The following is a 17,906-nucleotide window of genomic DNA, read 5'->3' on the forward strand; positions in this document are numbered from 1 at the left end:
CATTAGCACCAAAACTAAGTTTGTGAGAGAAGGAAAAGTTTGTATTTAATCTTATCAAAAAATAGATTCCTTGTAAAGGCAGAGGACTTCTGCTGCATCTGAAAATGAAGAACAACTACTATTTTTGCTGGTATTATGCAGAAAGAGCTTGTCCATTCTTCCACTCACTGATAATATTGATGAGACATTCTTCTTACCTGATTAAAGCAGGTGATACATTTGCTACCATCTCCTGAAGAATTTTCCTAGCTTTTTTCTTCACTTTGTTGATAGCTTTAGGATCTGTCTGAACAAAAGTGCCTGGAGTACTTGGCTCAGAAGCTTCATCTACAATGGCCTTCTGGACTCTAACATTAAAAAGTAAAGATCATGAGACAGCCCCACAACAGAAGAGTCCAAAACACAGACAACAGCTAGGAATGAGCTACATATTATTACAGGAGTAACTTGCAAACATAAAAAGCATCCACACTAAACTATTGTGTACTCCAAATGCATTAAACTTGATTCAGTTTTATAAGCTCTAATTTAAGAGGCAGGTGATGATTGAATGTGCTCAAAGGTGACTACATGAAACAACACATACACAATTCACAGGTACTAATATTAAAATATTAAGGACTGCCAATTTTATGAAATGGTTAATAAAGTTAAAAATTCAGGGGGAACAGGTGCAGTCTCATTTTTGTTAATGCTTTCTTTTTCCTGCCACAGCAATTTCACATACCTCGTTAGACAGATTTATGCAGTTGCTATTTTGAACTTCTAGTTTATTTTTGCCCTTGAATTCTCAGTTTTACCAAGTCTTACAGAATTTTATAAGGGCTATTTTCCCCCTTTAAAACATACCCAAGAGACAGTAAGTGGCTTTAGACACCCTGACTGTAGCACAACACAGTCTGCTTTACTTTTCAAAAGTAACACTATCATCTTCAGATGTGACTCAAGCTTTAAAAATTCAGGAGAATTAGGAATGTTAATGTAGGCAGTGTGTGCCCTCTGACAAAAGTAGCCTCAAGGAGCAAGCAGGTAAGCAGGTGGTTGAATTTCTTTGTGTCCAAAGAAAACCGACACCTGAACAGCTGATCAGGGGCTCAAGATGTCATTTAAAGTGAACCATATGAAACAGAAAACAAGCTCCACAAAATTAAGGCTGGGTACTCCATCCTACAGACTTTTTCCATTTTTTGCTGCACTCTCCAGGTGTACAATCAGGGTACTCCAAAATGCTGCTTTCCTATTACTTCTGAAATATTGACAATTGCTGATGACTGCAGTGGTAATGACTTACATGAATTAGATAAACAGAAGTTCAAAGAGCTCTCATGTAGCAATTTATTTTTCTGCATACTGTCTGCTGCTCCCCAATATACACCATTCATTTAAAGACCTGTAATCCTTAAACCCTCCTCTTTTACAATTCCAACAGAAACTGCAAGCTACATTCCTGAATAACTGTGCTAAAGATTCTGCATCTACTAGTATTTTAAATAGTCTGATTTTCGAAACTTGCAGTTTCTAAATTAAGGTATATTTTAATGTACTAGAAATTTTTAAAAAAATTAATTTTGTGTTATCTTACCTGCTGCTATTCAGCACATTTTCTGTCAGATTCTTGGCAAACATACCCTTATGAACATCCCTCTCTTGCACAAAAAGGATGTAGCAAAAGCGTCTCGCAAGCCATCCTCTGTACCTACAAAAATATGAATGGTATTTCAGTATGATCCTCAAAATATTTTGCTTCCAAAAACAATAGCATTAAAAACAACTAAAATACAATTAAGAAGCAAAAGTAAGTAAAATTTTATAAATGGTTGTCTAAAACCTTCTGTATCTTCCAGTAAATTGCCAATATCTTCATGTTATAGACGAAACAACTGATGAATAGCACAAAACATCTGAGCCAACATCTGCACCCCGTCAACTCAGGGTGACACTGGCCTTGAAACACCCACAGAATCACAGGAGTACAGTGACCAAACCAGCATATACATTTTGTCTGTCCCCTGGAACCAACTCGCCAGCTCAGCGAGGCCAAAAGAAGTGATAGTGTTGATTTCCAATTTGGTGCCCCTTTCCACCAAGGAAAGTAAATGCCCAGCTAAGAGGTTTGTCAACTTCTTCAAGGAACACCAAGTCCTCTTGGGAAAGCTGCTCACGTAAGCACAGGGTAAACTCTCACAAACACTTTTGAAAATATGTTTGCATTAGCCATCAAAACTAAACCCACTTTTTCAGTTAGCTTTTCTTCCTTCACAGTGTCTTCAAACACCCAGTCCTATGTGTCTTCTCCATTACTTCTCCTAGCAAAGTTTTAGCAAGAGTATAAGGACAAAATAATCAATAAATCTCACTACACATTCAAGTGTTTAAGGTAACTTATGAAGACAGTCCCTTGTTTTTTAATTAACCTTGTCCTCTACTCTCTCAGTCATACAAGCAGAAATCACTTGAGAAAATGTTATTTGGAATATCAAACATCACAGAAGATGCCTGTGACACAGGAATGGCTTACACCCCTTCCCCCACAGGGGATATTCATCACTATTTCTCTCCTCACCTCTCTCATTCATCAGGCCAGCAGTGGACAAGCCACCACTTACACAAACCCAACACCTGGGACCCCCAAACAGCAGAGCTGATGTGATGGGGCAGAATTAACAGCTGGATGAAAAATTAAATTCTGGCAATTTCTAAGCCCAGAGCAGTAAGTATTATGCAAAACTCCTGTCCTGAGGTCTGCTGGTGCAATGCCTGGCTGCTGTTCCAGTGAGTGTCCCAAACTGAACCATGAGTGACAAAGCTCATGGTAGTTTCCATGCTGGAGCCCTGCCAATGTCTCACCCGTTGTCATCACTCGAGTTACTGATCTTGGCTGTTAAACCTCCCCACCACACTTCAGTAAATTTATACATGTGTTAAAAACAGCGAGGAAAGATGAGACAGAACTTTTACACTGCAAAAGGCCAAAGCCTTAGAGTGAACTGTAATTAAGCTGGGTGCATATGCACGAGCCATGGGCACAGAGTGGCATGGAATGATCACACAACTTTCAGACTAGCTATTTGTGCTGTCAGAGAAGAAGACTGGTGACCCTATTTGAATTGCTTTTTTCCTTTATCCTCCTTCTCTTTAAAGTTTGAGAGCCTTACTGATTTTTCTAGAAAGCAAAGGACATGCTTTCTGACAACAATATTTTTTGGTAACTATGAACGTATCGGAACAGCACACAGCTATTGCAGGGATCTGTCAAAGTGTGAAAGATTCTACATTCATTTTACAGCTTAGACATAATGTAGTTTAATTGGAAAAATCTGGTTTCTGATCATGTAGCAATAAGAGAAGACAAAAATGACACAGAATGGACCAGTCAAGAGACATTTAAAACTGGCAGTCGTACCTCAGATAAAGGCTGTCAGTACAGTTACAGCCTGCTGGCAAGTTAGAGAACCCCTCTTGCTTTCTAAAGCCAGGAAACTGTGACTATGTAGCCCCATGAGACATCAGAACTTCATTAAAATTGTCCATTTTCACTCTATAATGACACTATATTTCTCACTATTCTGAGCTAGATGTGTTTATTTCAGAATAATTCATTAACCCATATTTTTTTCTCCTAATATTTCCAATTCAAGTAACTTGGACCATTCAAAAACATTCAAGCATTAGACTTTTGAAGCTGATTTTTAAAAATTAAACAGTATTTCTGTTATTTTTCTGTATTCAAAACTACAAGCTCAACTCTTAAAAACCTATAATTAATACAAATTTAATTAACAACAGCTTCTAACATTAGCTTTCTCCCTCTCAAGCACACACAATGCTGCCTTTCTTTCCCTCAGACACTTTGGCTCATTTCTTTCAGGCTGCTGGCCTCTCTTTGTTTGCTCTGACTCTACAACAAACACTTCAGGACCTACTTATGCTAATGATTGCTGCAAGAAAAACTTAGCAAGCATTATTAACTTTCCAAAGAACAGAATATTTTTGTGCAATTCCAGTATCTTCATCCCAGAACACAAGATATGATTCCAATAGCGCAAAGACCCATCTTCATTTTTTAGATTTTTTTCATTTATACCACACTTTTCAGAAGCTGCACTCTGCCACTGAGGCAGAGAAGAGACAGATTCATAAGACATATTCAGGTTAATTGCCATAAGTGGTAATAGTCAACACCTAACTTGTGAGCCAGATCTGCTCAGTAAATTAAAGGGCAGCCTGAAGTCATTCTGCATAAGAGAATAAATTGGGTGCCCTCAATATTATGCTAGAGATGCTGCTGCCACTGGCATGAAAGGAAAAAAATCTTTTTTTGTGAAAAAATTCCAGGTTTTTTGTGAAACAGGTTTGACCCCTACACTCCCTGTCTATAACCCCAAAGGACTTTGCCCAGTTCCCAAATACACACAGCCAGATTTAACAAGCATGTTACTGAAGTCAGCACCAAATCTCTGCATTTTAGGACCACAATATATATCAACTCATTCCAGATCATAATAAGGATTTCTCTGTCATAAAATCAGAGCACATTGAATTTTAAAAGCAAAAGAAACACTTGTTACAATACCTGGTATGTGTTTCATTGATATATATGACATTACGTAGACCCAAAGAAGGAATACTAGAATTGAAGAAGTTATCCTGTAAAACCAAGAAAAAAAAAGATTGATGGATTATTTCATTACATAAAAATAGCTTTGTCTGTTACATTCATCATAACATTTAAGATAATACAATGTTTTTCATTTGTACTATAAGCAAAGCCAAAAGCAGAGAAGTGTTGAACCTGCCCATACAGCACACAAACTTCTAAAATGAAAATGGAATTCTAATCACTATTCCCAAGTCCAATACTTTCAAAGCATTCTCTAGACTTTACTGTGTGGTTGTACTTGTTACACTCTCCAAGCCACAACACTTCAGCATATTCTGATGTAATATAAACCAGGACTTGTCATAATACAGAACTCATGTTTGAGACCGAACTTTATTAAGCCACACTGGGCATTACTGTGACCATGAACATTTGATGCTCAGTCTGTAGCATCCAGTTTGTCAACAAGAACAGCCCAAGGGTCAGGATATCCATCCATGGTTAGGTGGCAAATCTCCACATTCCTGCTCTGCCTGAACAACAAACTCAGTTCAGCCTTGTAGAGCCTTGTTACAGACTCCACATGCCAAGGCATTAATTGGGATGAGTTTAGGAGCACTTCCACAACAAATATTCCTCAGCAGGAAGACCTAAATTCTACTCTTCCATAGTCCAAGTGAATACCTTAGCCAAGAGGCTGATTTCTTTCTACCCAAATGATACAGAATTATAAAACTGGTACCTTGCTAGCAGTGAACTACAGCTAAAACTACTGGAACTGTACATGCCACAGAAGACAAAAAAAGGAGAGCAAAGGAGAAAGATGGTCACCAGCAACAGCAGAGCTCCAAAACAGCCTCACCACCAATTCTGCAATGGAAGTCAGGTAAGAATCATTTGTTTGTATTTTGTTTAGGACACACCATTTACCACAAAATTAAAATATATGACTATTAATTAATATATATGTCCTATGTCATTTGCAAATGAGGTAGAAATTATGTGATACAGTGAGAGCAGAGTCTTCTGCTCCCTGCTAAAGTACAACTGTGCTGTACAATCAACCAATTGTTGCTCTAAGGCCTTAAGAGGAAACTCAAATGTTATGCTAATTTCTTTGACTACACACTGGTGACTTTTTGTGGATGTGTTCTGGCAAAGAGAAGATGACTTGTTCTTTGTCTCCCAAACAATCAGCAACAAAGTACAGTACCACTGAATGCCAGTCTATACCTGTCCATACCAGTGCTCCAAGTGTCAGGTTAAACCTCACTATGAAACTCGTCCTCCAGCAGTACTGTTACACTTTAGGTTTTCCGTATTTAACTCCTCTCCAATCCTGTGTCAGGCAGAGCATGTGGTTCTGTGAAACCAACTGAGCCAATACAGGATCTCCCTGCTGGCACAAAGAAGAAGCCCAGCCCCCACCATCACACCCTGGCCTTTCCTGCTGATCTCTACGTCTCACCCCTCAGAACACCTCTAGCATTCATTACACCTTTAACATCCCAACTTCATGCAGACAAGACAAAAAACTAAGATAGACAGACTAAATTAATAAAGCAGGTAGTTTTCTGCTTGGTTAGTGAACTTGATCAGCCCTCAGGAGAGCAGGAAGGAAAACGAGAGGGAGAAGCAAGAGTTTCCACTCTCAGCATTGGCAAGTTGTTAGTATGGTCAGCACACTTAAGGAAATTTGCCTCATTTATTTATTTTCTTAAGAAAAATAATGAAAAAGGCAGCTCCAAAAAAAAGTATTTAGAATCTAATGAGATTATTATCTTTGTTACTGTCTGTGCAAGGATGGTATTTTCCCTTACAGCAGAAAGCAACAAAAGGCTTAATAGGTCATGCTCCTTTCTTAACTGGGATCTCAGGACAGTTAATTAGTCTCTTACTAAATGCACAAAATACAGAACCAGATTTTTAAAGCATAATTCCCAGTTTGAGAGGAACAGCCTAATTACTAACAGGCTAATTACTAAATGCATAAAGCCCTAAGCTGAGGATTCACACACACCTTTTTGTGAGTCAAAACACTTGACTTGTCTGTTTGAAGTAGTCTCAGTTTATCTAATTGTTTGTCTTGTTGCCCATATCATACACAGTACACTTGGATTTCTATATTTCTATATCACATTTGTATGTCAATGCTGCAATTTTCTGTTCTGGCAGAGGAACAGAGTGAAATAACTTTTCTTTGGTCAAGGAGTGAAGCAAATTTTCCCTCTAGCCCAGCCAATGAAGGTGTAACTGAGTGCAATCTAAAGCCTAGGGTGTACACATAGCCAAATTACATGATGAACTGGTTGCAAACTGTATTGTGTCATTTATCAGCATTTTGCATCTCGAGCTTACAGAAAGCCTGCCCAATGCCGTTCAATAAAGTTCACATTTTAAATCAGCTTGCACAACCTCTCTAGAGTCACCATCCTGACACTGTTCCCAGCAGACAAATATCACAACTGGCAGTCCTTGTTTCCAGGCTGGGCAGAGAGGCAGGTCCAGAAAATCAGCCAGGTGTAGAAAATTAACTTGTTCTCTCAAGTACAGGACTAAGCAAGTTGGAAAGGAAGCATACTGCTTAGCTTCCAAACTGTATTTATTCTGTGGATAGAAAATTAAAGTGTCCTAAAAGCAAACTTTCACACTTTTATATGCTCCAAATTCCCATTATTAATCTAACACACCAGATAATTTTGCTATCCCATTTCCTAGTAGTAATTCTGAGGGGCTGGAGAGTTTTGTGCAAGGAGTAAGTCTGCACTGAGAGGTGGGAGACTAAGCATCAAACCAGGTGTGTGCCATCCTTTAATTCCATGACAAATTAAATGTAACCACAGTGAAAAGAATGAAAACAACAGTGAAAAACTATAGCACTTCATGAAGTAAAAACATTGTGACCTTAATTCTGAAAGTAAGGAAACTACTGCAACTTCATTACGCTGCAACTATGCATTATTGTCAAACATAATCCATCCCATAATCTTCTTACCCGGCTCTGGGGAGTGCATACATAGCAACATCGTCCCACAAACGGCCTTTTCCTGCTCAGCAGAGCCTCCTTCCATCTCAAAGTGGCAGATCGGAACAGAGTGGGGCGAGAGTTGCACTCTCCCTGCAGAACAAAAGATCACTGTGTAAATATGCAGAAATATGTGTTCTGCTGTGTATGGGAAAGCTTCGAGGAAGAGGAGCTGCCAGACACACACAAAAAATTACCCCTCAATTATGTAAAGTATACTTTTTCCAACATTTCTCTAAGACTTAAAAAAATAAAAGCAAAATCTCAGTGTTGTACTTATGTAAGCACTACTGTATGGGTTGACATACAAAATTTTAAAAGGAATGATAACTGTAATTAAGAAGCACCAAAGAAACTGCCAGCTGAGAAAACAGAAAGATATTAACAGCACACTACATTCTCAATAATGTAAAGGTGCTTGCAATATGAACAATGTATTTTAAAGTTCAACTGAGTATCACCCTGTAAAGCTGCAAGAAGACTCAATGTACCAAAAATATTAACTCCATGGACACTGTAGGCACTTTCAGCAGTTTCAAGCAGAGTGATACAAAAAAGGAACTCCTGCGCCTTCTCCAAAGTTACACTGTCTATCTGAAGATTACAGAACAAAAAAAATCCAGAGTGACTGCATTCACAGAACTCATTCTCTATGTTAGGACATAATGCAAAAATTGTAGTTAAGTATTATTATTTCCATTAAAGTCTACTGAACTATTGCTTGACTGATAATGAGAACTGGGTCCCCATTTTTAAACCACATATTTTATTGAGAAGAAAGTTACTTCCAGCATTAAATGAGAAGTTACAGAAACAAACCAAACCAAAGCCAAAATGTTGTTTAAAACAGAACTTTTAAGTGGCAGACCAATAGGGTAGAACCAAGACTGAAGACACAAATGCAGATCATCACATACTCAGCCCAGTGAGAAAATTCCAGAAAGTCAAAAGCAACGCTGAAGATGCTTAAAAACTAAATTATACATGTATCATATTTGGCAAGCAGCACAAACTGGCAAATACTCCAAGGCTAACTCTTCCATCTGAAATAAACAAGTACCAAGATGCTAAGCCTGCCATGATCTCCCCTCTACCACCTCCTTTAATGCTAACTCCAAAACAAACCAACTTTCTAACAATGTCATCTTCCTTCTACTTGCCTCCAACCCCTGACATACCTCTCCAGCATTTTCTTACAAAACCTCTTTTCTATCTTTTCTGACTTGCCTGCCCTGACCCCACTTTCTCACAGACCACCTGATTACTGCAGCTTGCTGTTCCATGGAACTTAGATCTAGCTAGACAGAAATCCCAGCTGCCAAGACATCTGCCCTTTCCCTCAACTCTGACCATGTCTCCAATTCTTCTTCTGTATCAAGTTGAAGCTCCTCCTCTCTGGTTCCATGTCTACTTCCTCTTGACCTATGCTGCTAAACCATCTACCACCACTCCAGTCCCCATGTGGCTCTTCTGGCTCCACCCAGAGCACTCTGATGTCTCCTTTGTCCCCTCCAAATCCCAAGACTCACTCAATGGAGGACACAAACTTTTAATAGGCTCCTTATTTATATCCACCAATTTTTTCTGCCTCCTGGACTGCACTCCTGCTCCAGCTTCAATGCCTATATGACTGTGCAACTTCAGCATCAAGCTCCTTTTCATCTCCACACTTTAAACTACATCACCCAGAAGGGAAACAAGCTTCCTGTTTGACTTTGGCTACTCCAGAATGGGATTCTCTACATTTACTGCTATAAAATGATTAGCAGCATCACACCAGACGACTGTAAGACTATCAGTAGAGTTTGGCAGGATTTTTCTTTTCTACCAACATTGTTCTTTGGCACAGAATTGAACTGTTGGTTCCTCCTCATTTTTCAAGCTAAATTAAAACCAAATTTTATCATGCATTAGAGACATAATTCCTTATCTTCATTCTTCATAACAATAAAAAGTCCACTTTCAAGTTGAAGAAACAATAAGATAAATAGGGCCAGTAACATTCCCAATTTTTACTTACCCACTCTTCAGTGGAATGCTTACATCTACTGATGCTGCAGTCTGCTGAGGTGGATAAATAGGAAACATCTATTGTTCCAAGGGACAAAGCAGTTTCATCCATGACACAGGAATTGAACTGAAGATCACAAACTGCAAAATAATAACATGTGCATACACATATTCTTTTTATCTGTATATTCATATATTTATATGCATGCACAGAAACACACACCTAATTTCAGTGCCAGGCATCTAGCAATAAATTAGCAAACTGGTATTTTTTCACCCTTCAGTAAAAGTTCAGTTCCAAAGACACTTCCTCACAGCTAGAAATTGGTATGATTTTAATATGCTAAAAACTCCAGCACATTTGACTTCCAAAAACACAGCACACCAACCAGCTTCCTGCACGCTTTTCTCTCCCTGCTCTTCTTCCCATAACAGGTCACTATAGTCCCCTTGTAATTTTCCACTGTTCTTTACTGCATGGTTTAAACCCTGCAGCCATAAGGATACGCAGGTCAGACACTTTCATAAGTTTACTATTCTCTTGCACTCTGACCTTGCTCTTTCATAATTTGCTTCTCAAGGACACCTATGATCTACAAAAACTGTCATTAATGTTCTCACCTAATCCTATCTCACAGTATATTTTGTGTGTCTGGTCTAGCTGTAGTCAAACCAGTTTGCAAATTCCTTGGGAAGAAGGAGTGCTCAATAAAAAAGCACACATCTAAATGTGAACATGCTGCTGACAAGTGACATTTCAGTCTTGTGGGATTAAAGAGCAGTAAGGAAATCTCAACCTGATTAATTATTTTGAAATGGAAGTTCTGTAGCTCGTATAACGAGCAATGTAAATAATTCTCCCTTGGCCAAAGAAAAAAGGAACAGCAAACATACTAAAACAACTTACTGTTGTACACTGTATTTGCAAAAGACTACAAATAAAAGACTACAAATGACCGCTTTGCTATTGAGAACAACTGAAATAAGAATCCCAGCATTTTAAAGAGGCAAAACTCCTCTTCCATCTGTCACTGCAAGGAAACTTCTATCATGGCCAAGCTGTGGGCTATCAGGAAAGTGATTGTTCCCACCCAGAATGCTAAGCTAACATCTGCAACAGCAAGACCTAAAACTTTAGTCCAACATTTTTGCTTTTCCTAGTGCCCTCCCCAAGTTGCCACAAACCCATCCCGTAACACGCACGCAGAGAGCTCCCACTACAAGCTGGAGTCCGAGCCAGTATAACCATGCAGACCATGCATATCCTTGCACAGCCTAAGTACCGAATTCATCCCTTTATCTTTGCTGGCTCTTACATTCAATCCGCCTTTTATTTAAATTAGTCCTCAGGCAAATTACTATGTAACCCTCCCAATAAATACCAAAAGAAATGCCTGGAGACCTCAAATGCTGGAACCGAAATGCGTCCCGCTCGTGCTCAAGGTGACCTTGGCTGCACCGGTATACACAAAAGATAAACTTAAAAAAATACGCAATTAAAAGCCCGTTTGAGCAGCAGCAGCAGCCGCCGCATACGTACCTATGAGCCAACCCGCCCCCCGAGCGCCCGCTGCCCGCTGCGGCGCTGGCGCTGTTCACCTGCCGGCCACCGCCATCCCCGCGGGCTCCAGCAGCGCTCCGGGCTCACCAGGGCTCCCTCAGCAGCGCTCCGGGCTCCAGCCCCGCCGCTCACCAGACCTGCTATAAATAAAACAGCGGCGCTGAGCGCGGTGGGGGTGCGCAGCGCCCCGGGCACCGCCGCTGCCAAGGGGCCGCCCCGCGCCTCCCCGGCCGCCGCGAGGGGCGGGCGCCGGCCGCGGGCAGCCGCCGGCACCGGCGCCGGGAGTCCCGCGGGCACGGCCGAGGCTCCCCTCGCCCACCTGGCCCCGCGCCCGCCGCCCGGCCCGCGCCGCCCCTCAGCCGGCCCGCGCCCTCCGCACCGCCGCTGCCGCCGCTCCGCACCGCTCCGCCGGCTGCCCCTTGCTGCCCCGGCCGCACCGCCCCTCCCGCCACGCGGCAGCCGCTGCGCTGCCCCGCCCCGCCGCCGGGGGCAGCACCGCCCGCGCGGCTCGGCCTGCGCCGCCCTCGGCTGCCGCCCGGCCCGTGCGTGCCGCCCGCTCCGCACCGCTCCGCTCCGCCGCCGGCCCCGGGCCCGCACTCACCGCGGACTCCGCTGCTGCCCCAGCCCTCCCGCCGGGCCCGCGGCGGCTCGTGCCTGACGCGACTTCCTGAGCGCCCGGCCCGCAGCGCGGCCCTGCCCAGCCCCGGGCCCCGGCGCTGCCCTCCCGCCCTCACAGCCCTCGCCCCACGGCCGTGCCCAGCGCTGCCCGGGGCCGCCCCGGCCCTGGTGCAGCCGCCTCATGGTTCATCATTCGCTTCCACCGCCCCTCTCCCCCAGCCCAGAGAGAGCAGCGACTCACGGCTGTTTAGCTCTCAAATCTGAGCTGCTGAACAGGAAAACGCTGGAAAAGTGATGTGAAGTGGTCTTTAAATGGATTTGCAGCGACTCAGACTTACCGCTGCGAGCAATCGCAGAAATTTCGGGCCAGGTATCGATCTGCCCGCCCGGCCTTGCAGCAGTGCCAGTTTGCCTTTTACTGAGCGCAAAAGTAAATGTTGATTGAGATTGCTGCATGTAACCAGACAAGGGCGAGAGTATTTTTTGGCTTTGGCATTCCTGGGCTATTTAAAGACAGTGTCTCTGTGGCTTGAGTTACAGCTCAGCAGGAAGGCTCGTGCCTACACTTCTTTGAGTGTCCAAATCACAGCAGTGCAATACAGGAATAAAGTGACAAAATAAAAGATACTGTTTATACGAATGCAAATATTCTGCTTAAAGTAGCACAAGGTGTTAATTTTCCCCTTGAGGTCTTCCTTCTAGATGTTGTTTTGAAATTATTACAAATGAGAATTGTAAGAATTACAACTGCCTTTCACACATAAAAGAAAATGTGTAAGATGTGATAGACAGAAACCTAACTGCTGCATGCATAGGAAAACTGCCCTAGTTCCCACAACTGAGTGCCTCCAGGGAATACCACTGGAGTATTAGAGCTGGTAGTTTACGAAGAGCACTCTGCAGTTTGTGGGTCAGAAGGGATTTTGAGTCTGAATTTTCCTCCTTTAGAAAGGGAAAATACTTTATTTTGTTGCAACATGGCTGTTGGAATAAAAGACACCTACTTTTCAAATTAAAAAATACAATAAGATATCAGCGACAAATGTACAATTGTGAGCGAGAAATGTACAACTATGAAGTGTACAAATATGAAATGTACAACTCATATAGTTTGTGTTTCTGGCAATAAGCAGTCCAGTATTTGTGTCTTTGATCTGGTGATTGGCAGCAGGGCCACATCCCACACTCAGGGTTTGACCCAGGAGTGTTGGAAGCATCGAAAGGGGAAGCTCTGAATTCCACTCAGAAAAGTGAAATCCAGTGTTACATCCTGTGCTTTTGTAACTCTCTTTGTATAAGGAGCAGATCACAGAAGCAAGTCCCAATAAAATGCTGCAGCCCACATCTTGATCATTGCTTCCAGCATGAGTCTGTGCAGTGAGGGGAGTCAGAGCTTGAATCATCTTAGAAATCACATTGGAGGAGATGATTCAAGAGCTGGATTACATGAAAACTGAATATAACAGAGATGGAAATTAAATATCAAGTCTAAGAAAATGCAGGAAACATGAGGTCCTTTAAAATTCTTACTGATGTTGAATAATTTGTTTCACTTCATTTGTGCTGTTATTTGTGAGCTTTTTAGTAGGTACTTTATAAAAGACCCTCAATACTGCTTACACACAACCTTCTCTAGGTGTGGAATCACACTGATTTTTTCCCCTTCCACTCATAAAAATAGGGGCTCAAAGAGGGGACTTGTTTTCAGTGTGCTACGGTGTAACTCAGAGCAAACTCTCAACCACTGAGTGTAAAGGCAGCTTGTCTGCTTTGCTTCTCTCTATAAAAGATGAACTATAGTGCATTTAAAACCTAACATGGAGCTTTTGGCATATTTTTTCATTGTACACTTTTACACTGGTATATTTTTTCTGGTTGCAAAAGAGTTATTTCTGTGATATAAGTAACACAAAAATCAGAAGAAAAGCCTTAATGGCTTTGTTGTAATTTTGTGCAGTCTCTAGAGTCTGATTTTAGTATAATTTATGAGAAAACTGCTTAGGCTATTCTTTTGACTGTTTTGAAAAGGATAGTAAATAGATACAGTGTTTTACTTAAACATAGTGATTCTGTGTAATAATGAAAGAATGTTTCTTGTATGATTGTAGAGCAATTTTCCCATTTTTCTAACCTTAAAAAAATTTTGGCTGATTGTAAAATAAATCCAGTGATAATTTTGTCACTCATTTGAAAAGGATCCTGAATTAGTCTAATGGGAATTGCAGCTTAGCAAGATCTTTTTACACTTGTATAAATCCTCAGGCTTAGTAGTAAAATCTCATTTCAGTATTGAAAGCGTGATGGTGATGTTGTGTTGCCATGGAATCAAGCAAATGGGAAAAATTTTGGAATGCCCCAAAGAAACAGACTTTCAGAGCTGCATGTGCTCCAAAAAGCCCAAATACCACTGGGTTTTCACTTCCAGAAAAGGGAGATTCTCTCCTGCTTCCATTGAAGTCAATGGGAGGCTTGCCACTGATCTCAGTAGGAGCAGGAGCATGCCTGAGTTTTGCAACTCATCTTTTTAAAGTCCTTAAACTGAAGTGTTTGCCGTGCCAATGAGTCCAGGGAGGTGATTTGCATATGATGGCAAATGAGCAGGACCCTGGCTTTGTGTGAATAAGCTGCTGACCACATTCGTGCATAGCAGCCTGCAGAGGAGAAAGAGCTGGCAGGACTCTTTTTTTCTAAAATAATGATTAGTCCTTCCTATGTTTAAATTCCTCATGAAGCTTCCAGCAGAGTTCAACAAAGTACCTGTTTGCTGGACAATTCTGTGCAGAGGAGGAGGGAGCAGGGACAAGGGGACTTCTTTTTACATCGGCTCTGCCCTGGCTCTGTTCTCTGAGCTCATTTCCAGCGATTCCCATGATGTCACTTTTAGTAATGGAGACATGTTTACAAAAGAGTACACAGCATTCTCTTTAAAAAATAAACTTTCAACTTGAGGAGCATTACAAAAGTTAGGAAACCAAAAACTGTGTGAGAAGGGAGTAAAGATCCAGACAAAGGTTCTTTGTTTGCAGTGACTGAACTTGACCTCACATGACTATGAACAATAATGAATATGCAGTTTGGCAGTGGCAGAACTCAGTGGCAGCACTATTGCCTTTGGTATACAATATATTAAGAGCATCTGAGAGTGGCAAGTGGCCACAAAATGGGCTGATAAGATTGTATGTAAAAATGCTTTGGGTATACTTAATATCTCCTTTCAAGACAAATGATTTTTTCTTTTCTATTTCATCCCCCTTATCTTGAGAACAAATACAAAATTCATTAGGAGTACAGTGACTCTCTCCTATGAAATATATTGTGTTTCTGTAATTTTGAAAAGATAAGGGCATTTTAGCCCAAGCTGCTCCTAGGTTTTCCCTTGAACTTGTTACTCACATTAGTACAAAAAAGGCTTTTGTTCTAAAAAAAAGATCCAGTATAACTAACTGGGTTAAAACCAGTATAACTAACTTTTACACTTCCAAACTTAGCACCATTTTTCTGTCAATAAATTACACACATACTTGCATTTTGTACAAATCAGAAAATCCTAACTATCCAAAAGAATTTGGCAGCATTTTAAATTTAGCAATGAGGAATGGCAGAATTTGGAACAAGACTCTCCCAAACTTGTGCCGTGAGCAATTATCTGCCATAACAATGCAGGCTTCCCCCTGCATGCTGTGAGCAAGGGGGATGTGTTATGAGGTTGATTGCACTTTTCCACTTTTGTTTCTTGAGGGTATTTGCAAAGCTGACATTCTATCCAAGAGCTGATTTTATGTCAAGCCAAAATAAACTTGTTCTTGTTGTCAATTTCTCTGCAAAAAGCAAAGACTTTCTTTTCATCTAGTTCCCTCTCCAGGAATCCAGAACTGCTTTCTACCCTTCCAAAAAAGAAAGCAAGGAATATAATAGAAACCAGAGAAATCTAAGAGCTAAGGGCAGTATGGGCCATTTTGGAAAAAATGGCATTTCATAGAAAAATCACAAAATCATGATCTTACCAAATTTGCTGTGACTTATCCTTGAGTCACAAGACAGTGAATTTTTCTAGAATAACACAACCCTTAATTAATATGAGGTTCTAGGCAAGTGTTTCATCAGTATCTGAAAAGGAGGCACTTTTCACTACTCAGGGTTGCTCCATTGTGCAGCTGTTGGCTTTAGAAGGACTTGTCACATCTTGTAAAATACTGTAGATACTGGAAGCTGGGATCACAGACAGCTCTTTCAACAACAGTGCACAAGAGGCTTTGCAACAGATTGTGTGACCCAGGTGTTGAATCACATATCCAACCCCTCCCCTCCTTTTCAGGTATTTGGGACCTTAATCAAGGCACTGCTGGGGGGACACTGGAAGAGTCTTAATGCCTTTCCTGTGAAAGACACAAGATCTGATGGTTGGGAAATTTCCACAGAATTTTGGGGACATCTTCTGAAACAACCTGGGAGAGTTATGAAAGTGTCTGGGCATCATTTCTGCTCTGATGCAATGGTCCTGATGCAGTCTGCCATATATTCCACTGAAGGCTTTACACTCCCAATCCCTTATGTGATTATCTCATATAGATGAACAGAGAGACACCTACAAAGCAACACTCCCTGCTCCCCAGTTTATTTAAGCAAACAAAATAGATTTGCTGATTTTGGCTTTGCAAAAAGCACAAAGAAACTAAAAATCCCTATAGATGTCTCGATATATTTTCTTTGTGTAAGTCAGTTTCACTAAAAAATAGAAGGTCTCCAGGCTTTAGTTTACCATATTTATACATAACTATTTTTATGTAACTAAAATTTTATCTATGAACACAATCAACAAAAAGCAAACTATAAATGTTTTCTCAGCACAACAAAATTAACTGAGAACCCTGACAAAAAGCAGTTTTTTGCTTCTGGCCTTCTCTCTGCACTAATCTGGCTACACCAGTTGTTACATTCCAATTCTGACACTCAAATCATGTTGAGCAATTTTCCCACAGTGTGTTTTCTAAACAAAGGCATTTTTCCCACTCCCACTTATGTGTCTCTTGCATCTGGGAACTGCAGAAAAATGTCCTTAAGTCCTAAGATCCAGCCAACCATTGAACTTGTATTACAATGATATATTTCAAAAACTGTGCGTGATCATTTGACCAAAACTATACCAACTGACCCATCAAAAGTATACTTTTTCAGTTACTAAATTACAGATATTCAACTCATATCATGATAAAATCTTACACAGGTTATTTTTTTCACTGTTTGAAGCATAACCTAATACTTTCCTAAGTACCTTATACCTTCATGAGAACAGAAATCTTTTGATTTGTGTACCCTAAACTCTTAAATTGCCTAGTTATTTCAGGATATTCACCTGAAGTAGCAGAGGCCTTGAAAAGATTAGAATCTCTTTCTAGATGATGTTTTTGCAGGTCCTGTCTTTCCCTTTATAAAACAACAGAACATATTACTAACTTGGTATTTCACACATGACCAGCCATTGCTTCAGGAAACTTGCATGGGTCACAGCCGGACAGGCTGGATGCATAAAGCTGCTTGTGGGCTAAGTCACCCCACAGCTCTTTCAGATTTAGGATAATGGAGGATCATACATGCTGACTTTATTCTTACTACCTTTCGTCTTTCTTTATTTCCACAGCATGAATAAAGCAAGAGTGGTTTCTGGAGGGTTTTGGTTTATTTTACCTTTACCTACGAAGAGAGACTAAATATTTCCGGAAGCAAAGTACCCCAGGCTGTAGGACAGGGATGATTTGAGCCAGGTCTTTTGAGGGAGAGAAGTGACTGGTGCCTTTGTAATCAACTTAATGTCTCAACTTAACCTGAGGTACAAGCAAGGATTATATGAGATTTTGGCTTTAAAAGCCCTGTCTTTCAGAGACACAAAGTTACAAAGAAAAAACATTTCATCCAGCATAAAAAAATTGAGCAAATTTGAGCACCTGTTTATCAGCATAATTTACTGAAAGCATCACAGTAGTTCAGGTAAACTAGAATTGCTGTTAACAGGCAATAGAACTCAGGCTGAAAGGCAAGAAGAAGAGCCTCCTGAAGCCAGTGTCTTATTTCTTCTGAGGAAAAACATTAGCAAA

At 40.9% G+C, this 17,906-nt stretch overlaps 1 protein-coding gene across 5 annotated transcripts in view; it reads right to left on the reverse strand.

Annotated features, from left to right (window-relative positions):
• GPAM (glycerol-3-phosphate acyltransferase, mitochondrial) overlaps positions 1-11,780 on the reverse strand; it is a 30,224-nt gene extending 18,444 nt beyond the window's left edge. For 2 of the 5 annotated variants that reach the window (XM_030951442.1, XM_030951438.1), the window contains exons 1-7: positions 11,576-11,609; positions 11,176-11,336; positions 9,646-9,776; positions 7,596-7,718; positions 4,574-4,647; positions 1,583-1,696; positions 198-347 (exon numbers count right to left, since the gene is read on the reverse strand). In XM_030951442.1, the coding sequence (XP_030807302.1) occupies positions 198-347; positions 1,583-1,696; positions 4,574-4,647; positions 7,596-7,718; positions 9,646-9,747 (563 nt within the window). In that variant the 5' untranslated portion in view covers positions 9,748-9,776; positions 11,176-11,336; positions 11,576-11,609. Of the gene's footprint in view, positions 1-197; positions 348-1,582; positions 1,697-4,573; positions 4,648-7,595; positions 7,719-9,645; positions 9,777-11,175; positions 11,337-11,515; positions 11,549-11,575; positions 11,610-11,760 lie in introns of those variants that run through there. The other 3 variants (XM_030951439.1, XM_030951441.1, XM_030951440.1) reach the window with 3 other exon arrangements.
• Positions 11,781-17,906: the final 6,126 nt, after the last annotated feature.

Source organism: Camarhynchus parvulus, chromosome 6, assembly GCF_901933205.1.
Source record: "Camarhynchus parvulus chromosome 6, STF_HiC, whole genome shotgun sequence".
NCBI classification, from domain to species: Eukaryota; Metazoa; Chordata; class Aves; order Passeriformes; family Thraupidae; genus Camarhynchus; species Camarhynchus parvulus.